We start from the raw sequence: 23,751 nt of genomic DNA on the forward strand, positions 1-23,751 counted from the left end.
ATACGATCATATTTTTTCTTGCCAGGGAAAGGTGCAGGCCTGAATATATCTCTCAAAGATCATAATATAATGAATTAACATATGAATGTTAAATTTAGAGAAAGAAATTAGAATAGTTCCAGTTACTGCATGCTTATACTCCATTAGTTCTTCAGCATTATTAGAAGCTTTCACCCCTATGGAGTTGTGACCTGTATGCCGAAATGGTCTTTACCACCGTCACACACCCCATACTTGGTATCATAACTTATTTTCCTGGTGCATAGACCGTGACTTATTTACACAGGCACTATCAGTGTTGCTAGCAATACATTACTGTAACACAGTCAGCTCTGTGACCAACTGAGTTGTTTGCAATTAAATATTTAAAACTGCTGTTATCTTCTTGAACAATAAAAAATTTTGCATGGACAATATTAATTAAAGAGGAACATACTTAGAATACCATTTTTGTTACTAATATCAAGAAAAAAATATGTATTTGATAGGGTTTTGAAGTAACTTTGCAGCTTTTGGCCACACAGATGATCTAAACATATGACTTGTATATTCAGGACTTAGAAAGTACGACAACAGAATGACTCAACGGTTACTCATGCATTGTTATGCTATATATTGAGATAATAAATGCAACTATAATGCACTGATATCAAATATCTAATACATAGGAATGTATCATAATGACACATCAGTGGCAGTTGTTAATATTAAACTACATGACCATAATGTGAAGTTAATGTAAAGTTTCCGTTTTCTATGTTCTTTGGCTTTGTTGATAACAACGTGTGCGACAATAATTTCAAGGACTGCCTCTAACAGGTGAGTCAAAATATGCACTTACTACAAAAATCAGTATTAATGAGTTGTTAACCATTTTCTAGATGAGGTACTGGGAGACAACTTTAAATTCTTAATAAAATATAATATCAAAGAACTTCATTATCTATGTGTTCTGTGCGGATTAGATCAAATGTTTGTTTAGTATATTTTACTAAATTCCATGGTAATTTATTAGAGCAGACATTAATTTTACCATTGGGAAGTTTTCATAGTCATCTATGATAATAAAGAAAGCAGTGGGAATCAACATGAACCTTACAAGGTGTATTTAGGCATCAGTTAAAAGGGCGTGAATAAAGATTAGGTATATAGCTCTAATTGAAAGGCACTGGACCAGGCTGCCCGGAGAAGCTGTGGCTGCCCCTGGCTCCCTGGCAGTGTTCAAGGCCAGGTTGGATGGGGCTTTGGGCAACCTGGGCTAGTGGAGGGTGTCCCTGCCCATGGCAGGGGGGCTGGAACTAGATGGGCTTTGAGGTCCCTTCCAACCCAAACCATTCTATGATTCTATGATTTTATGTGCTATCACATTCCAAAGTACAAGCTACATATACAAAATGCTATATATGAAACCCACATATATTTAATTTACATTAACACAGGAAATTTTTTTAGATTTTTTCCTGATTCCATTAATCTCCTAATTTAAAGACTTAAAATATAACAAAAATACAATGGAATTATAATACAATAATTATTCAACACTGGAAGCTTCTAATCCTCTGCCATTTAATCCAGATTAATTTATACAAATATATGAATTATTGAGGAATATACTTTTATACAGTGTCTAACGGATCAATACTGTTCTCTGAAAAAACACTCATCTGCAACTTCAGAAAGCTTCAGTATGGACCAAACACTGCTTTGGCCAGTTTAATTTCGAGGGTTTTTTTGGATGCTGTAACCAAAATCAATATGCTGACACAAGTTTTGATTTTGTGTAATGCCCAATGAACAAGAACTTTATGAAAATAGAACGTTCAAGAAAAGGAATGATTCCCATCACTGTGAATAAGAATTGTTATATATTTTATGACAGCCTGTATCCTTACCTGGTTATACCAAAATAACTATTTGTAGTTTTGTGAAGTCAGCAGTATTACATTGATTAATTCCAGCTGGCTTTTTTTTTTTTTCTTTATTTTATTTTTTTTTTCTTTCATATGGCTTATTTTTGGTGCCGGCTTAGATTTTACTACGACAGTTCTGGAAATCTGTCCACATGAACTTTTAAATTCTAATTTAACTTTCTGAACTGTACCATTAAATGTATCTTTTACTGTAGATTGTCACATTGGATTGTAGCAGAAGTCCCAGGACCTGTCCCTAAGATTCTGGTTTTGAACATGAGATCTGTTGAGGGTCATCAACAACCATTTGACTAGCAGTGAAATCTACTGATTGAAAATAACTGACATGTTAATGACTCATGGTATGCAAGATTTGGGCTTAATACGGCAGCCTTATAACTATCCCCAAGGCAGACCTTAATAAGCCGAGCTATTAAAAAAGTGACCTCCACCAATTTCTATTTAAGATTTCTCATTGCCAGAATTTGGTAACTACACTCTTAAATAGTAGACAATTAGAACAAAATCCCCCCCCAAAAGCAAGTCCTCAACTCAAAATAACGCTTATAGCAAAACTGATGTATTTTTCAGTGGGTTTACTTGGCTTTTTTGTTTAAAGAAAAGTTATAAGGAAAAAAAAAAAATTCTGGCAAACAGTGTGTTCCATCCTTTGCTCCCTAAGAAAGGGCTTCCTTGTCCTTCTTTTGGTATAACGATTTCCATCATACGAGGTTAACAACCATTAAAGAAAAGGTCTGAAAACCTGTATGGCCTTTTTACTTGCATTTGCTTCACACAAAATATTTATAAAATTAACTTGAAACATACATTAAAATATGCCTCTATCAATCCACTTTTGGTTTATATGTATTACCAAGAATAAGAAAGTTCTGGTTTTCTTTGAACTAAAAAAAAATAAAAATATTGCAGACTTCAGGTTAAAGCATTTGTTCTTCAGCAAATTTACTTACCCCGGCAATGTACTCCTTCGTCATACCCATCAGAACAGTCGTAAACACCATTGCAGAGCTGGGACAGGTGAATGCATTTGTTTGTACCGATGCAGCTAACATAATTCGAGGTGCACTTCGAATCTGCTTCCTCGGGACCTAAAAAATACACAGAAAATTTCTTATACCTATTTTTGTATCTACAACAAGGCAAAGAAAGTTCTATATTGCATTTCCATGTAAAAGCTAAGGGCAACACTCAATGTATTAGTCCATCTTGTAGATTTTTAGTGCATTAGCATTGCTATTTAGGAGAATTAAAATCATCAAGAAATGATTAGTGCAATCAAAAGGAAATCAACAGGTCAGAATTATTTCTCAAACTACAGGTGTTTTACAGATGCTAAAATTAAGCTTTGCAAACAATAAAGAGTATTATAAGATTTTCAAGTGCCTTATGAATATCATATCATATCAAGAATCATACAGAGAACAACAGGTACCAGTATTTACATGCATTGTTGTGTCATATAGATAATTCTAGATATTTATTAAATTACATATAAATGTTACATATTTATGGCTGCATTAGAACAGAGAAACTATTCCTCCAACCCAGGAGTCTGCTCTGCCTCTGAAATTGCGCAGTGCAGGATGGTAGGGAGAGGATAAGGATGCTGTGATTGCTTCCTTTGGGACACCATCCTGGTTGCAGTCACTCTGCATCCCCTTATCTCTGATATGTTAAGTAGAAGGGATTTTGAGGAAGTTCAGGGATTTTTGAGGATCTCTCTTGTTTATCTCTTAGAGAGGGTTCAGTCTGATAAAAAAACCAACAAACATAATTTCACATGATAAAGACTTTGAGATTTTTAACATACTGCAAAGAACATTTAGAGGTCTGAAGGGTTTAGCTCATTCAGAGGATGAATCATAATTTATACACGGTATATGATTAGCTACACAGAGACTGAAGGTCTGGAAATTTTTCAGGAAACAACTTAAAGCTCCCTGATTGCATGTGTTGGAGCCTTGGGTCTGTGCTAAACTCTGACAGCTTGTAACAGTCCTCAAGGGAAATATACCCTAGGATGCACTGTGCTCAAGTGCAATATGCTTTCACCTTCTTCGAGGCACTAACTCCAAGACAAAGGACAGAAATCACAGGCAGTAGCTGAAAGCTCCCTTATAAGTGGGAAAATCTCAGCTTTGGCAGATCTTGTCTCTTGAAGTCAGCAGGACACAGCAAAGGAGAGCTCTGGGGGGAATTTACAATTTTTAAACAAATACAGATAGTCATTAGCACAGCCTGCTAAATAAAAATCCTAACTTAAAAAAACTTGTCCCAACTAGAAACCTTTAATTAAAAATTTCCACGGTTGTGCTACACGTCAGGAAGCTGTCCACCAACAAGCACCAATTTTCAGCAGTTTACAATGCATTTGCCTGTAGAAGGGTACTCTTTTACGTAACTGCCATCAGCACAGGGCAGGCGCTCCCCTTCCCCAAGCAGAGCAAGCGCCCCTAAACCGCACGCATCCACTGGGCAGGAAGGCACGATGTCCAGCATCCTGCTTCCCTCCTCTGACCCTGCCAGCTTCACACCGTGCAACCACGGAGCAACACCAATTATATGACGTATCACTGATTAACAGAAACAGAGCATGCTGGTACTAGGGATGAAACAGCAACGTATACGGGGATGAATGTACTCTGTCTCAAACAATTTATGTTCTTCTAGGATTAAAGAAAAAACCACGTATTTTTTATTATGGCCATATGCTACATACCGTTTTTCAAAAAGCTGCATTCCTAAGCTAAGGGGTCTAAATACCCTTTGAACTCAAAGAAATACCCTTTGAAGTCAAAGAAAAGAAACAACTGTTCTTACTGTGCTCTAGGTTAAATAAGTACTTAGCAAAGGTAGAGGTATTAAAACACTTCACAAAGAATAAAATTTTCCTGTATTTTCCAGTAAAATATAGGAGGAAATTAACAACAGAATTTTGAGAGATGATGAAATCTTACCCTAGATGTTAGGATTTGAATACCACGGTAATAAGAATCAGAGAGGTGTGACCTCCTGGTGCTGGCAGAGGCCCCTGCACCATGCAACAAAACAAGAGGCGGAAGCAATGGGGCTCTACGCCCCTTCCATGCAGCATGGCCACTGGGTGGGGGTTTGGGCTTTTTTTTCGCTTGGGCTTTGGACATTTTACTCTTTTTTTATTTGTTACCTGGGGATAAGACACTTCATCCCACGAAGCGTCCCATGCACACATGGACACAAAGGTCCCTACAGTACCTAAAACCTCTGGCAGTGCCCAGCATTCCTCCAGGACTGGTTTAACTCTGCCAGGCTTTCAAAGAAGAATGTAAATAAAGCAGCTCAGGATAGCCAAGCGCTCAATGTCAGGCAGGTCAGGACTTGAAGGCACCTAACCTTTAACCAAACCAAACTATATTTCTGATTTACCATTTATAGCTTGCTTATTCATTGCATTAGAGCAACTGTGAATAGAATGTGAGGAGTAAAAAAATATATTTTCTTCTAAAATAGAGAATATTCATTAAAAAAACTTAGATCTGTGAAGCATGTAAGCCATGGTACTTGTACTACTTACATACAAACCCAAGACTGCTAGAGACCTTTCAGTATTCATACCTTATCAAACAGAAAACTGAGATCTGCAATCAAAAATATATAAGCATATATATTTATCTTCTAAATTTCACAAGAATGAATCTCTTAATTAACATTTAAAATCTCAATAGGACTAGTCAGATATGCTCCTGTCTGAAGATTTTGGGATTTATTTTTGATTTGATGCTTCTTTCTTTTAAAATACAAGATTCCTTCAGGAGACAAACATCGTGCAATTTGAAATATATTATCTAACTCAAAATACTAGTAGGGGAGCTTCCTAAATTAGATTTAGAATCACAGAATCATAGAATGGTTTGGTTGGAAGGGACCTCAAAGATCATCTAGTTCCAACCCCCCTGCCATGGGCAGGGACACCCTCCACTAGCCCAGGTTGCCCAAAGCCCCATCCAACCTGGCCTTGAACCCTTCCAAGGATGGGGCCTCCACAACCTCTCTGGGCAACCTGTGCCAGGGCCTCAGCACTCTAACAGTAAAGAATTTCTTTCTAGCATCTTTCTCACATCTAATCTAAATTGAATCTCCTTCAGCTTAAACCCATTACCCCTTGTCCTGTCACTACACTCCCTGATAAACAGTCCCCCTCCAGCTTTCCTGTAGGCCCCTTCAGATACTGGTAAGCCACAATTAGATCTCCCCGGAGCCGCCTTTTCTCCAGGCTGAACAACCCCAACTCTCTCAGCCTGTCCTCATAGGAGAGGTGCTCCAGCCCTCTGATCAGCTTCGTGGCCTCCTCTGGACTCGCTCCAACAGCTCCATGTCTCTCCTGTACTGGGGCCCCCAGAGCTGGACGCAGAACTGCAGGTGGGGTCTCACAAGAGCGGAGTAGAGGGGCAGGATCCCCCCCCTCGACCTGCTGGTCACGCCTCTTTGGATGCAGCCCAGGACACGGTTGGCTTTCTGGGCTGCCGGCGCACATTGCCTGCTCACATTGAGCTTCTCATCAATCAATACCCCCAAGTCCTTCTCCTCAGGGCTGCTTTCAATCCATTCCTCGCCCAGACTATAGCTGTGCTCGGTATTGCACTAACCCACGTGAAGGACCTTGCACTTGACTTTGCTGAACTTCATGTGGTTTGCACGGGCCCACCTCTCCAACCTGTCAAGGTCCCTCTGGATGGGATTTCTTTGATTTGGAACTGTATATACAGGAAAACTGAAATATGCTCCAACAAGTATTACTCACATTGTTTTGTCTTCTAGAGAAATTTTGTGCACCACTTGTGATAACAGATAGGTTAAGATTAGAAGCAATTAACTTATTCATGTGATTATGACAAACTCATACGTACTTTCTGCTTCTTTACTGTAAGTCAACTTAACTTACAAAATAAGATGAACTTCAGTCCAAAGAAGCCCAATTTTACAGAAGGCTTATGACCTATTTTGTCTGCAAAATGACGCTGAAAGTTCTCAATCATCTAATAAGGTCAGTGGAACAAGACAGCATGTCCCACGGCCTCTCAGCCCACAATTCCTACCACCTTCATTGAGTAAAAAAAACTAAGCTAAACAAAGCGGCATGTTGCAATGCCTTTGAAGGAGCACATGCTTTTCCCACTAAATCCAAGCCACCTGCTGCACTTTCCGAAACGTCTAATGCAAATAAAAATGAGTAGCTTTTTATCTTGTTTACTCCTCTTCCCTGTTCCTTTAACAGACAGCCACTTCTGGCAGTGTTATCAAGTGAACTTTGGGAAAAGGAATTTAAAAGTGCTCTTCTTCAAAATAATCTCGGTGTATTTTACATCAGTGCAAGAATGCTAAGAATATAAAAGATGGATGGTGTCTTTTCTTCCCTTCAAAAGACACAGTAATTCCTAGCCTTGCCAGCTGATGTAAAAATAGTCAAAACTACTGGCTGCAGTTATGGTAATACACCATCTCGGCATTTCAAACACTCATACCAGGACACTGCTTGGAGGGCGAAGAGGATGAAAGCAGCATTGCTCATGCAGTGCTGTGTACCCCAAGAGACTCTGGCTCAGGAACCAGAGTATCTAACTCTCTCCTTGGTGTAACTGCCTCTTAACAGATGGCTAAATAAAAAATGGAAAAGCTGAGCTGCAGAGAGGTGAGCCAGGGCCATGGGGGATCCCCCAGGGGTGGCAGCCAGGGCCGTCCCATCCCAAGTGGCGGGTGGCTGGGGCAGCCCAGCCTGGGACATCGGGCACTTCTGTGGGGATGAGCCATGATGTCCACCCATGGGTGGGGGTCAGGATCAGGCTGGTGGGGGTACCAAGGTTAGACACAGCCTGGGACGACCAGGCAGGGCCATGGGAAGAGGCCACTGCTTCGTTTCCAAACCCTCCAGAGGGCAGGCTGTGCCCAGGAGCAGACAGGCTGAGAACAGGACAGCAATTCATTTCAGATCCAGATTTCTTTGGCTGTTGATCTGACCGGGATAGCCATTTCTGATGAGGGCACACTGTGTCAAGGCTCTCTGCACTTTCTCAGCGTGTGAGAAAGCATGGAAGAAAACTGCAGCGTGTTTTAGCAATACCTGTGCAGTGCACAGTGAATCTAGCTAAGTCCCTTCAACGAAAGTGCCTGTACTTCAGTGGGGTTGAGAAGAGGTAAGAGAGTCCTTGTGATATCCTCAAGATGGATGGTGGAATCGATCAAACACAACCTCTGGTTTCCCACCAAAGAAGCATCATGAGAAAGTATTAAAGGCCACTGTCAGCAGAGACATTTTACCACGCACTTTTGAAATTGTATCTGTCTTGAATTTGTGCTTAACCAAAACTGTACCTGCCTCGCTTTAGCCTTATGCTACGGTGGATTTTGAACTAGAGAATGCAACTGAGGATCTACAAATTGATTATTTTTGCTAGTCTTTGTTATCATAAGCAATATACAAGTGTTTGTTACCAAAAATTATGGACGAACATTATTTCATTCTGTACATTTTCTTCTTCTAGGAAAAAATCCTCCTAATTTAATGTAAATTAAGGCACAACTTTCTGTTCTAGGTTTACTAAGAAGTTACAAAGTATGAATAAAAGATAGTTGCAAAGACTGTAGAAACAGCCAGACAAAAGGAGACATGCTAGGGTGCACAGCACAAATTCAAGGTCCACAAAAAGTTATTAAATTACAGTAAAGCACACCCTCCCCACTTCTTGCAAATTCATTTAGAGATGCTGATATTTGACAACTGTTACAAAAAAAGCATCAAAACCGCTACTTCTGAGTTTATGTTTTCACCTCTGCCTTTCTCAGCTAAGTTTTTACAAAGTGCTTTTCTTTCAACATCTCAGATAAGTAGTTAGACTTTTAAATAAGACACCAGGCAGCCAAATGTGCTACATCCCTTTTACATCACTGCATCCAATTTACTTGAAGACCAGCAATTTTCCAGCAGCTCTAATCCTGGGCTGTTCCCAGCCACAAGAAACAATTACACCAAACTGTGGGATGCCTTTAAAATTCCCATTTGTGTTGTACATCAGTGCCTTACGGATCCTTCCTGGTCTTCTAAGTGTCTTTATGGAGTGAACCTTCTCCACAGTGAGCAGTTACCTTGAACAAAACCTTATTCCACTGCTTCAATCGCCTTTGGATTCAACTCTTTGCACACGTAGGTGGGAACCCTGGAAAAGGTATTTTTTGTACCTTTCCAGGTACAAAAGCACCAACACACAGTGGATGGAATCTGACCCAAAGACAAAATTGGTGATTTTGATGCAAATAAAAGAGTTGTCAAAAAAATGTCTTTTACTGTTCTGACTGCAGCACACATTCCTCTAGACAAGTTTTGGTACCCTGGTCTTCTCTGTGGTATTATCAAATGAAGTTGATGAATGACTGTAATTAAGCCAAAATAGCCCAAAGTTTAAGAAAGAATAATCCAGACAACTTTTAGGCTCTCTCTGGATAAATACGAGCTTAAATTAAAATACCCCACTACGGTACAATATAGTATGTGCTTGTCAAACACACATAGAAGATTGTGAGTCCTGCTCCTCCCTGCTAACTCACCCCTGTAGCACTGCTGGTACCCCAGTTCTACTGTGGACTCACAGCGCAGTATAGGATATTTAAAACTGCAGAATTGATTAAAAAGCTTAATATTTATTCTTTAACGTAGCTCTTGGCAACAAGAAACAACCTGTAACCAAAGAAAAATAAAACATCTTGGCAACAAGAAACAACCTGTAACCAAAGAAAAATAAAACATCTGATATAGTTTTAAAAGCGTGAGAAGTAATCCTCACAGGTGTTTTTTTTATTATTTTTTGTCCGGTTCATCGTCAATAACCAGGGATTTTAAGAGTGCTTATCTTTTATAAAACTTGAAATCACAACATCTTAAAGTAATGTTTCTCACCCTGCAAACACTGTACCTTAAAGATATTTAAGGTTTAGGGCTAAATTATGGCCACTAGAAGAAGTTGCTTTTTTTGGAAAATTAGAGATTAGTGGGAAAAGAGACTATACTTCCATGATTAATTCTTTTTATGTCAAATATTTGAAAACTTCCAAGAGGTTGAATACTACATATTAATTTCTGTGGTAACAGGTTAATGTCTAAAGTGTAAAATAAACACATGTGGTATCCCATGGTATCAAACCTGCTTTAAAAAGTATCTATCACACAGAATAGATGCAGACTTTTAACATCAGGACTTTGAAACACTGGGATAAATTTATGGAAATTAGTTAAAATCTTTACTCTTTGGTATCTTATATATATGCAAAGAAGAAATTTCATATTTAATAAGGATTTATGTATCATAAGTAACTCCATATTCATTGCTACTTTTATCCACATGCTTTATTCAACCACGTAGACTGATAATGAATATAAATTTGAAGTCACCTTCAATTAAATCAGGTATTCAGCTGTCCACGAAAGAAGGAGAATAATAAACACTTACAGTAGGATGTGGACAATGAAAAAGTAGAGGAAAGCAGGCCAAGCATTGTGCTTTTTGTAGCAGAACAATAGCTGTAATCTCTGGCATCACAGACACAGCATATTGTCTCCAAAATAATATTTCACAAGAAAGAATAAAACCAGTGGCAACCAGTAGGTTTGTGAGCGTACAAATGAATGAATATACTTAAGTATGTCCCAACTTCTGACCAAACGTAAGAGATGAGCTAAAGACTCTAGAAAGCAATACTAAAATCAACCGAAACAAAAGAGAAAATTAAGAACTTCAGAAATCAAAAGATAGCTTTGAGTCATCACAGCTTGAAAATCAGGCATCTGTGCTGATTCACAGCCCTTACGTGTTTAGCACCAAGTGCCTCATCACTCCTCTCTCTTTATAAACGGAGGAGTGCGGACACTGTCAGCCCTCTGGTATCCACCTCCTTTTTCAAGAACAGGCTTTGACTCATTGTGATTTGTACAGGGAGAAGAAACACAGCTATCCAAGCTGAAGTTTCCCAAATCCAGTCAAGGATGTGCACTGATCTTTGCCTGTGCTTAGAGTGCTGCACCCTCAGTAAGTCTGCAGGCAACACCAAGTTGGGTGGGAGTGTTGATCTGCTGGAGGGTAGGAAGGCTCTACAGAGGGATCTGGACAGGCTGGATCGATGTGCTGGGCCAACTGTACGAGGTTCAACAAAGCTCAGTGCTGGGTCCTGCACTTGGGTCACAACAACCCCAGGCAGCGCTACAGGCTCGGGGAAGAGTGGCTGGAAAGCTGCCCAGTGGGAAAGGACCTGGGGGTGTTGGTCAACAGCCAGCTGAATATGAGCCAGCAGTGTGCTCAGGCGGCCAACAGCACCCTGGCTTGTATCAGACATGGTGTGGCCAGCAGGACCAGGGCAGTGATCGTCCCCCTGTACTCGGCACTGCTGAGGCTGCACGTCGAGTTCTGTGTTCAGTTTTGGGCCCCCCACTACAAGAGAGACATTGAGGTGCTGGAGCGTGTCCAGAGAAGAGCAACAAAGCTGGTGAGGGGTCTAGAGCACAAGTCTTATGAGGAGCAGCTGAGGGAACTGGGGTTGTTTAGCCTGGAGAAAAGGAGGCTGTGGGGAGACCTTCTCGCTCTCTACAACTACCTGAAAGGAGAGTGTAGCCAGGTGGGGTTGGTCTCTGCTCCCAAGTAACGAGTGATAGGACAAGAGGAAATGGCCTCAAGTTGTGCCAGGGGAGGTTTAGATTGGATATCAGGAAAAATTTCTTCACTGAAAGGGTGGTCAGTCATTGGAACAGGCTGCCCAGGGAAGTGATTGAGTTACCATCCTTGGACATATTTAGAAGATGTGTAGACGTGGTGCTTAGGGACATGGTTTAGTGGTGGACTTGGCAGCACTAGGTTAATGGTTGGACTCAATGATCTTAAAGGTCTTTTCCAACCTAAACAACTCTATGATTCTATGATACACAGTCAGTCAAAAACTCATAAAGAAATACCAAAACACTACAATTCACTTCCAAAGGATGGTTTCCAATTTTGTGTGTTACTGTAGACAAAATAGTTCAAAAGGTTATCTATCTGCAAAGCTTAACAAGCCTTGCAGCAGCACGCAAACCTCCAATTTCTATACTTTATGATACATGTTTAACATTGGCACTAGTATTATATACAAATGAACTCACAGGTGCAAAACACAGCATATGGATATTTGGTTTATGATGCAACACAGTTGCTTGCCTTTTCCTCTTTGTGTGTTTTTATAAGTCCTAGAGAAAAGCAAACAGCAGAAAGTCTAAATCTAATATTATACAATAACTTTAATTGTTTAAATACTTTTTTTTGTTTAAAAACACAAACGTTGTTTGCATACAGCCATTATAATGGCACTGTCAGGAGCAGTATTTGAGATGGCTCTCCAGCAATCTTTCCCTTTGGCTATCTTTTTCCCAATCACTGTTTTCTGTGTGTCAGATACTCGCTCATCTTCACAACACAGATGTAAATAATTAACAGAGCCACAGGACTCTTCTTTCCTACTGTAATGTAGCTGATAGCCGCTGGAGAGAAGTAGAAAAACTATGTTGAAGGTTGTACAAAGGCTGACGAAAAGGAAAAAAAAAAAGCATGTAGAGGAAATCTTTCTAAATCAGTTCAGCTTTGGATCATTATCCAAAAATCCCTCCGGGCACACGTGGGCTGGGATGGGGCTGGTGTCAGAATACAGCTCTTCAGGTGATCAGGCTGAGAGCAGCCACCAGAACCTGGACCAGAATCAGATTTTGACTAACATAAATCTACCTACTAAAGGTGTAACAGCCATGGAGGTAATCGGACTGATAACAGTAAAATCAGCTCATAGCAGCAAAATCTACCAAAATGCAGCTGGATGTTTTGCATCCCAAAATTACCTCGAATAGAAAAGTCACCCGGCCAAAGGGAGAAAAGACCACCTCCTCAGCCAAAACCCATCTAAATATAACGGTTCTACAAGACCGAAGTAATTTTTCACTGAACAGCCCTAAATTTAACCATTTCTGGATTGAATAGCATGATAATGTGATTTTTTTTTTTTTTTTTTTTTAAACAAGGTTAAGAGTGGTCAGAGAAATCAACGGCCACAAAGGGAACACCAAACCTTACCTGCCCACCAACTTCTTTGCAGCCTTTCTAGTTACAGAAAAAAAGCAAAGGACGAACGATGGCAGAGGCAAAGAGAAGGGAAGAGGAAATAAGACTGGAGTTGCCTGAAGTGTTCCAAGTTCTTTCCAAAGAGTTCATACACTGTGTCAGAAGATTAATGTAATAAATCAATTACTAAATATATAGTGCTGAAAGACTGCTACACAGTATCAGAATGAAAATTAGTTTAGGGGAGAGGGTAATGCAGATACATAACTGTACTTTATAGAGGAACTGACAAGGACCTAAAGCCCAAAAGAGAAATACATTTTAATGTGTTTTTTTTTTTTCTTCGCACTTGCATTTTTTTTCAGATGTCAGTCAAAATGCCTCTATTTGTATCACCATCAGGGCTGCATCTTTATGCAATGAGGCAACGGAGCGTACTTGGCATATCGCACATTTCTAAGACATTTCCATACCTATAGAACAGATTAAGAAATTCTGGTCTTTACTAAAGTTAAGGTAAATATCTTACTTTTTGCCTATTGCTTAAATCAAAACCTTCTATTATCTCACTGCTTCATTAGATGCTGGCATCTCAACTTTTATGTGTAATACGTGTAATAATACATATTATCTGACTCTCATTATTTCAGACTTAACAACTGTACTTTTTTATGGACTTTATAAATACATGCATATGTACATACATATTGTGCCTTTAAAAGAGCATATATGACCTACTGGTGTGTTAATCCAGTAAGTCTCACTTTCCCACTCCTCATTCTATAATAAGCTGGAGTTGCGAATATAAATATTGGAAATAGGTCTCACATAGATTTTAAACCTCTGATTTTCTTAAGTATTCCTCAATTTCACCCTTAAACTTTTCATTTGAATCTGTCATAAATGGGAAAATGTAAGCTTGCAAAATTACATATTATGGAAGAAAACATTATCTCACGCACGCTATCAAAAAAAATCCCTCTATGAAGTCAGAAAATACTAATACAAATCTAGCTGTAGAGAAAACAGGTTGGTGTTTGGAAGCAAGTGGAATGAAGAACTCACAAGAGGATATATGTATCATGAACTTTTCTTAAAAATCAAGTCTCTCTTTTGTCTTACAAAATTCAGTGTGCCAGAGGTGTTTGATTAAAAACAACAATAAACCAATTCTCACCATCATAATCATCCATCACAACTGCCCTGAATAATACAGTTACACATCAACGAGTTTTAGTATTTTTATATACTTGCACAATGACCGCAGCTTCAACTTGTGCAGTAAAACTTACCATATAGACAAAAAGAGAGAGAATTTATGTTCTTTGCTACAGTCCCCAAAAATTAAAAAGCTAAAACACAGTTTTACTAAGCTCTTGCATGTAGGATATAACAGGATATAAAGGAAGATCCTTGCTAATTTATATTCCTTGGTTATTTTTGGAGAACAGATTCGCAAACATTTATCAATGAAGACTGTAGGACGAGGAGAAAAAAAATGCTCTCAGTTTTCAGGAAGCAAAAACAATTAATATTCTTTGTACTTGCAGAGACAGAAAAGCTTTGTTAATGGATTTTTTTTTTTTCTGATTTACTACAACACACTAAAGCCATACTTTATGATCAATGAAGAAATGAATATTGTCTCATGTAGATGGTCATTCCTCATTAGTTATAAAGAACCTATATTTAATTTGGAGATTTTTACTAAATTACTGTCACACATCTCAAGGCTGTCTTGTGTCAACTGCTGTAATGTCTTACATTACAGAATACATACAGAATGGGCTGCTAATAGAGTCTCAGTTTGAGAAAAATGATAATGAGGTGAACAAAAGAAGTATTAATTACTTACACAATTAGAGTACCTAACACCAGCAACACTGTAACAGGTCAACACTTATGTTATAGATATTTACATATCCAAAGTGTATAATTGTCAGTGGAAAAATGCGTGTAGATGTTCTTTAGAGAACAATATAGTCGTCTAATAGAACAGCTGGACAGAACAACGCAGAATATATCTGAATCTCTGCAGCATACTAGCTCTGTTAGACATCATAAAAATGTGTGTGACTATACACACATCATCCGTCTATATATATCCCACTCTATCATGTTCCAGCTCAGCTCTTCATTAGACTGCAGAAATTCTATTAAAATAAGGGAATAGTAGGAGTTATTTACTGGATTATATCTGTAACAAGCTCTGGAAATTTTGATGGAAATCCTATGGCCCACATCTTACAAACATTTATGCACCCCCACACAACCTCAGAAATGTCTACAGATTGAGATAGAATTTACTAAGTTCATGTTTGCATTAGTAGAGCTGGAATTCAAACCCAGAAATAGTTCTCAAGTCCCAAATACTGTGAGATTTCACAGAATTTGATGAGATTTTTAACGTAAGACACAAGTGTTTTAAAAACAAGAAAGGACTAGAACATGCAACGATACCTTAACTTCTGTCTTTAAACAGCAAAAAAATGACATTTCCATCTCATTTGCAGTATGTTAAGACTTTAGTAGTTAGTATCAACATGCATGTTTTATTTATGATTTTGGGGTAGACATTTACCATTAAAATGCATAACTGTGTTCTATAACCACATGAAAATGTTGCTTAGAGGGTGAAAATTTTCTAAGTATTTCAGCTGTTTTTTTTTTTTTTTAAATGTTATTAAATCTGCATTACTTATTCATTTTAAAGATTATCTTATATGTTTAATTCAGCTTTACTGCAGCAACTTAGAAATACGTCTCATGCATTTTTAAACTGAGCTAGGTAGTTTGCAATCATAAAGTTATTCATTTTTATTTTGTACACAGACACATAAATGTAAATTACATCTAATTAAAATAAATTGTGTGACTTGTTTCTTCTTAAGCAGTCACACACTGAAATGATGAGAACCAATTTTAATTGTTCCAAGTACAAAATTTAACACTATAAAATATTTAATCAGGTTTGTTGGAGCACGCACTATATCAAAAAGGTAAAAATTACAGGGCTTCATATCGTATAGACACTGACGGTCTGATTTGATTCAGTATTGACCTACACCTATCAACTGACCTGGAATACCTTTCATTTCAAAAAAAAAGTAGCATATGTTGTAGTGTATATCAAAGTAGTTTCCACCTCTCACAACATATCCACATCCTTACTTCCTTAGAAACAAATACTAGTGAACCAGAACACATATGGACAAAAAAAATCAGAACAGCTGGTAAAAATTCCTGTATTACTTATAGGAAATGTCAAATTAGTAGTTCTCAGAGAATTCTAAAAGGCTTTTCAGTGTGATAGGTACTATAATTCAGAGAGAAAATTAGTTTCATATGTTTACCAGCTAAAATAAAATAACCTTCCCTCCCCATTTTTGTACTCCTAGAATAATTCTAAAGGGGCATTATTTAACAGGGTTCAGGCTCGGCAGTATCTTTTTCACAACACAAAACCCAAAGTGCCTTCAGATAATGGCACGGTGAAAGCAGACAAAGAACCCATATTAGACACAAATGCAGTAAATCTTAGTGAACAAGCCAACAGATTCTAGCCCTTTCAAGATAGATCTTCCCCCATTATTGGACATGTACTAATGAAATTCATGGGAAAATTCCAGTTCATTCAGTGCCATTCCCTTTGACATAAGATTTTGCTGAACTCAAGGCCAGGCAACCTCAGCTGTGATTGAATACAAACACCTAGAGACATGATCCATATCCACCCGCCCAGCAGCTCCTGGGGACGGGACTTCTGCTGGTGCCCAGGCAAGATTGCAAAGAGCTGAAGTGCTCATGGTTTATCCAAAGTAATGCTTTAAAATGTCTGTTTCAGTGTAATTTTGTATAATGATGTCATTTGAAACAAAAATTGGTAGTTCATCACTAAAATAAAAGTCTAGCACACTGGAATATCCAGGAGCCCATTCCTGGCTTGTAACAGAATTATCACCAAGAGAAGGGGACAGGGGCATTAAAGTCTGGTCAGTCTGAGGAACTAAGAACAATTTCATGTGAAATATAGAGGAAAAACAGTGGGAAAAAATATTATTTGCTTGCTGAGCTCTGGTCCCCAAGGAGAGCTAGAGACTTTTTCTCCCTCATCAGGCAATAACAGTTTTTCAGAGTGGAACATTCAGACTTTTCATTGCTTATAATGTATTTTAGGCTTTCTACCATGTCCTAGAAGGGCTGAAGGCTTCAGAGAACTCAAGAAGAAAGGGAGTCCAGAAGCATAGAGACTTTTGTAGACGCAAAGGGAGGTGAATGGTAATACCTGAATGGTCATACCTACTGAAAACTGGAAGACAATAATCCAAAACATGTTTAGCATTTCATCTTTTACCATATCTTGGCAGCATTACTTGTAAAAGCAAGAATTCCATAAAAATGAGGAAATGATACAGTTGCAACGTGAAACATCTGACCAAAACCTGCTATGCCTAAATGTGAATGATCACTACAATGTGAGTAAGAGCAAGTGTGACTTGCTTGAGGCTTTCCTACCAGGCAAGGCATGCTGTGAGGAGGTACTGTAGAGAGAGAAGAAAACTATCTACTCCCAAGGAGGAGTTTAAATGAGGGTTTAAATGAGGGAAGAGAAGGAGTTGGGTTTTATACTTCATCTAGTACTTCATAACGTTAGATGCCCCATCCCTGGAAACATTCAAGGTCAGGTTGGACGGGGCTTTGAGCAACCTGATCTGGTTGCAGATATCCCTGCTCATTGCAGAGCAGCTGGATTAGATGACCTTTAAAAGTCCCTTCCAAGCCAAACCATGATTCTATGATCTTCCTAATTTCCCTTCCCTCCCCCCCCCTTCCCTCTTCAATAAAGTAGTGTTGTTAAGCCACGAGATCCATCATTTATGACTAGGGAAATCACTTCCATCAAGGGGAGCTTGAGATGGTGCTTACTAAATAATCCAACCTTCATTGGTACTCCTCAAGGTCTAGCAGAGAGGTGTGCATCATGGAAAAGTCTTTAAAAATTATACTCCAAAATGAAAAAAACAAGTTTTTCTTTTATATAACAATATATTTCAATGGATCAAAGCCATTATTAAAATCTTAGGTTTATAATCTATTCAGAATGAAAAAAACCCTGAAACTAACTTCTTATTATGAAATAAAATCAAATTGGTTCCATGTAAATCTATACGAAATGGTAAAAAATTACAAAGAAAAATGGACACAGAATACAATTTGTCTTAACATCTGCACATACTATTTTTAGAAAGGTTTTATGTATCTGACTGGAAGTTTATGGTGATAAACTAATTAGGTATAATTAGTGTGTTGAGAGAAATGAACATATACTTGCATTTTTAACAGTCATAAAAACAGTTTATTGAAAGTATTTAATGTCTTTCACAATAGAACTAGTAGTAAAGTGATTTCCAGTTAATGTCAACAGAGTGTGCTGATCTGGACTTACGATAGCTGTTAGGACCATTTGCCCCAATATTGGGCTTTAAATGTCAAGAATCAAGATTTAAAAATGTATTCAGGTGAATAGTTACAATGTTTTCAATCATCAAACCCAAGAAAGTGTCAAAATGCTGTATAAAAAAGATGTATATTATGCTGGTTTTATATATAATATCCAAAACTTTAGAACACGCTACTCTGTCAAAATAAAAGTGGAGTTTCTGTCTAGAACTTTTTTACTGTCTTGTCCTAATACATTGTGATTCAACAGTTACAGAAAAATTCAATATAGAAAAAAACATCATTTAACACTGGATCTATATTCAGCAAACAACATAAAATTCTTGTACAGATCTATAAGCAAATCTTCTCAGATTTAGACAGGAAAAGCATACAATTGTCCCTGAAATTTCACAAAATTAATAAAGACCTAGGTCATTTTGGTATGCATGAATTTTCTGGTACGAGCTTCGTATTTTCAACTCCAATTCTATACTAAGCTTTGCATCTATGGGCACAGAATCCTGCCCTTCAAGAACAGTGGTGACACTAATGATATCAAAGTGATTATTTTCATATTATATTAAAAAAACCCCAACCCACCACAACACAAACCTTTAAGTCGTGGTTCCTACATACTTCTAGTGAATCAGTGTTCAGTAATTCTTGCTGAGAACAAGCAGTTCCTATAAAATGGATAGGCTTACTGCACCTCTGAATAAGTGCTGCAATTTAAGTATCTTTTGAGTAGGGACATTTATTGTTCACTTTAAATAAAAAGTGGAAAATTTCCAGGAAAGTGACAGTACATAACAGACACTGTTGGGGTATTGGTGTTTTTTTAAAAAAAGTCTACAATGGTTGACTACATAATGACAGAAAGTATATATCTCACATATCTACAGAAGATGCATGGGTGAGTTTGAATACTGTCAGAATTATTTACACTCTCTACAGTAAGATTATAGTAGAAGTAGTTCATTTGCTTGAATATAATTTCAAGAAATTCCTTTTGTGGTTACTGAACCTATCTGCTTTGTTCTGGCATTTGGTGAAGCACAAAAGTCACTTTATTCTGGTGAAAGCAGCTCAGAAAGACAAGACTGTAATATTCACATTTTAACTGAATACATTCCTAAGGACTTTTAAGACATATATATTTAAAGGATTCCATTTACAGACTGCTGCATTGACAACAGTAGCCTATTAATCTCAGCAGTTTGCCTTTGTGCTGTATAGTTCTGGGTTAGGACCTAAAAAGTAACATATTTGTGCTCCTCTTCGTAGCATTGCTTAGCTTTCATCCAGGGTCAACTCCTGTTAACCTTAAGCAACTTCCACAAAAGCACGTTATCACACATTCATATTTTTTTAGTGTTCAGTTTCTTACACCTTAATGTCCCTAATTTCCTTCTAAAGTAAAACAATCAATGGTTGTCCACAGATTTTTTTGCTTTAAAAAAACATTTTGAAAACATGCAATTTTGTGTCTGTTCACTACCTCCCACACCTTCATAAGTTCTGGGTCTAGATTCAGAGAATGTAAAGCATGTAGAGTGAAATTAGGACAACTAAATTCAATATTGAGAGTGGAAAAGTCCACTAAGGTCGATGAGTGACATCTATTTTCACTTCCAAGAGGCATTACGCAGAAACACCTGAGATAGCTCAAAGCAGAGGTGTTTGCCTAGCATACTATAAAGTGTCATGGTAGAGATGCTAGCTCAGCTGCCACAAACAAACTTTATATTAATTTACATTCATTTACCTTGATCATTAACTCCAGCTGGGACCAACCTGGGCTTTCAGTGCTGCAACTATACGAATGCTGGTTCTTATAGCCCTAAAGCAAAGAGGAAACGGAATATTGTTTCTTATTTCCTCACCAAAGAACTGAACTGCAGGTTAAGATGGGCGGGAGCTCCTAACAGACTGAAGATTTTTCTTTGTCTTTTCAGTGTTTTACTGGAAAAAGATGGAGGTAGGTACATTCCCACAGTCATCTTTTTGAGAGCTGTCCTTTTGCTGCACAAATACTCCACAGCGGCACGCTGTTTGAACATGCATAATATTTTAGTACAAAGCCTGTAGGGATCCAAAGTTGTGCCAAACTATCCGGTTTTGCCTTGTTAGTCTTGCTTAAAAAAGGAGAAAACTTTGGAACCTCACCCCAGTGAAACCTGCATTTGTTCTTTGACTAAAAACAGAGCCCAAAACAAATAATGTTTGCTTTACTGTCAATTTGTGGCAGTTGATTTGCCCATTTTGCGTGAGAATTTTTTGATGCCCTTCTAAATCCAAGAAGATCAGTTAAGAAGATCAGTAGCGGGGATGACTTTTTATCCCCACTTTGCTGTTTCAAAAATGATGTTTCATTCTTGTGCTACTGAAATTTGTTTCAGTTTTAAAAGAATGTAAGAAATTTCTTTTTTCTTGATCTTTGACCTACACGTCTCAATTATAAAGAGTATAAGTAAACAACGGAGTTGGAGGGAAGTATTTTAAATGTAACTTTTATTCTTGCCCTTTTTGACAGAAGCTTTTTGCTTTTTCCCATGCAAGAGATGATTAAAAAAGAGAAGCCCACACCATGAAGAACGTTCTCAGCCTCTGGACCTCTTAACTACAACAAATATGTAAAGACTGGTATTTCCCTTTCTGCTATTGTCCTGTGGATGCTTTTATGGGAAAAAAAAAAAAAAAAAATCAATATGCTGTTTGGGGGACCTTTCTCCCATCTTTTGTTATCTCTGTCTCCTGGTGGTCTTTGTTTTTCGAGTTTTTATTTTAAAAAAATACCACTTTTAAGTGCTTCTTTAGTCCTGATTCATTTTCTGCTGTTCACATTCCTTTCTCTGACAGTCATTGGTTTTACCCTGGTGCATTTACTTTACACATTAAAAGAAAGGTGTTGAAGCTGAGATCACAATGTAAAAATATTGGGCCCATTTTTCTTTGCAAATATATCGCCTAATTTTCAGATCTATTCTTTGGAATCTTATTCCTCAACTCTGCTTGTATCAGGTTTATTTCAAGGTAATTCTCTTTTACCAGAAGACCAGCAACAAGTAAACCTCCTAGCCTATGAACCAGTAACCAAATAAATTTCAAGGACTTTATTGTACAGCTAAACAGAACTGCTTTTCCCATTTTCATTCATAAAACAACAGTTGTGAGGCTCCTTGCTCCAGGCAGTAGGTCATGTGAATATTAGTTTAAAAAGTTTCTCTCCCTCACACTGCCTACAGAAGAGCTAAAGAATGCATCAGTAGAGTATTGATATTAAAGACATAATAATTTTTTTTAAAAAAATAGTATTAGTACAAAAATATCTGCATAGTCAAAGTAACATTGAAAGTATAACCCAAGATCAGAGACAATAAGATGCAAGCAGCAAATGGGGGAAGAAAAAAAAATAAAAATCTACATTTCCTATAACATCTTTGTGCCCTTCTTTTCTTAAAGTCCTACAATGTATGCTGAAAGGCTTTGATTGATGAGTAAGACAATAGCTTCTTCCTTAATGTAAATGAGTTGAAAAAATAAAGTCTTACATATCTCTCTTTAATAAATGTATTTGTATATAAATGTAAATGTATATCTCTCTTCAATAAATGTATTTGTATGTCTACAAAAAGATAGCTAGATGGGTACTTTATTCACTGCCATGGAGGCACCTTTATATGTAGAAAGATAAACAAGAGGAAGATTTGTAGAGCCCCATAAAAGTTCCAAAACCTCCTCAATACCCTCATTGTTTACATGGTATATTTACTGGTGTGCAGGCACAAACAACTACTACCTGAAAGATTTTCCATCAGAAAGTTCCCAGTTAAGCTCTTACAGAAATTGCCATGGTTTCTGAACAAAGAAGTCCATACACTCAGGTGCCTAAAAGCAAAAACCTATTTTTTAGATACTTAAAAGTCTGAGACATTCTGAGCTCCAAAAATCCTTTGTTCTCAATTAATTATTCAAAGTTTAACTTTTACATCCACAAAATCAGTTTATCAGACGATTGAAATTCTGTACATCCACTGCCAGGATTTTATCCGGTTTAACAAGTAGATTTTGAGACAGGCACAGCATTTTGTTCATCATTCAGCTTCTTTTTTCAAAGGTGTTACATTATTTCACGACTAATTGCCGTACTGGACATCCTCTTTCCTGTTACACAGTTTGACTTTGACACAGTTTTTGGGTAGTGTATAGCGAGCTTTGCTTTCAGAGCGACCGTGCCATCGGGGTAATGGAATTCATGCTTGGCCTATTGTGCAGAACTGCCAATTTCGGTACTGCACGGCTATTTCCTAGCATGACTTTTAGTTCACAGCAAATCTCTTCCTTTTCTGAACATGAACTGCAAATTAGACAATTAGTGTCCTTTTATATCTGAAGAAAGAAATCTAAATGTTAACTAAATACATTTTTTTCCTCTTGATGTGTATTCACAATGGCACCTCAGTCTTCTTAGTCCACTAACCACACACTATTAATAGTGGTGGATTTTTCTCCTTCAGACTTCCCGTTTCATCTCGCTTCTAAAACTCTATTTACCACCAAGATTTCATTTCTCTGAACACTTTTGCATCTTTGTTTTCATCAGCTTCAGTCAGTCCCTGTGCCATAGCAATTCCAAGGAGACTGTACATTTTACTCTTTCTCTCATCTTCTAGAGAAGCAGCTTTCTCAACAGATCTCAGTAAAAGCAAAGAAGATTTTTGTAACAAAATGCATGCAGACTTTTGAATGACCCCTTTCATCGCTTATGGAGGTTTATGCCTTTTTTGTCTTTTGTTATTGAGAATTTTCCTAGGTTTTCTGTTGCTAATCTTCATTAGCTGTTTTGCTACAGCTTTTTCTTTCCAAACAGAAGCAGAATAGAAAGAAAATTGTTTTTTCCTTTGTGAAAATAGTCCCCAGAATGTTGTAATCTAGTTGAGAATTCTCAACTGCAGCAGAAGAAACAGGTAAACTTGAATTTTCCACATCTTTGATGAATACTCTAGCCACTGGATTATGCTGTGCTGCCTGATAACATAACTTGCTCTATAGCATTTAATTAAAACTGACACTGTCCATGCAGTGTGCCTATTTCAACCGACAGCATCTCCTGTTCACCAATGAAGTCCATATATTCCAACATAACCCCGCAACTCTTAACATAACCCCGTAACTCTCTGTCTTGCTGTGTTGGTTTTGCGTGGCAAGGTTTTGGTAGCGGGGGGGGCTACAGGGGTGGCTTCTGTTCGTATTTTTGAGACTACACCCTAAATGAC

At 37.8% G+C, this 23,751-nt stretch overlaps 1 protein-coding gene across 1 annotated transcript in view; it reads right to left on the reverse strand.

Annotated features, from left to right (window-relative positions):
* Positions 1-23,751, reverse strand: part of LRP1B (LDL receptor related protein 1B) — a 742,991-nt gene that overhangs the window by 461,860 nt on the left and 257,380 nt on the right. Inside the window, exon 3 of the mRNA XM_075757248.1 lies at positions 2,882-3,019. Within this exon, the coding sequence (XP_075613363.1) occupies positions 2,882-3,019 (138 nt within the window). The remainder of the gene's footprint in view (positions 1-2,881; positions 3,020-23,751) is intronic.

This window comes from Balearica regulorum, chromosome 6, assembly GCF_011004875.1.
Source record: "Balearica regulorum gibbericeps isolate bBalReg1 chromosome 6, bBalReg1.pri, whole genome shotgun sequence".
NCBI classification, from domain to species: Eukaryota; Metazoa; Chordata; class Aves; order Gruiformes; family Gruidae; genus Balearica; species Balearica regulorum.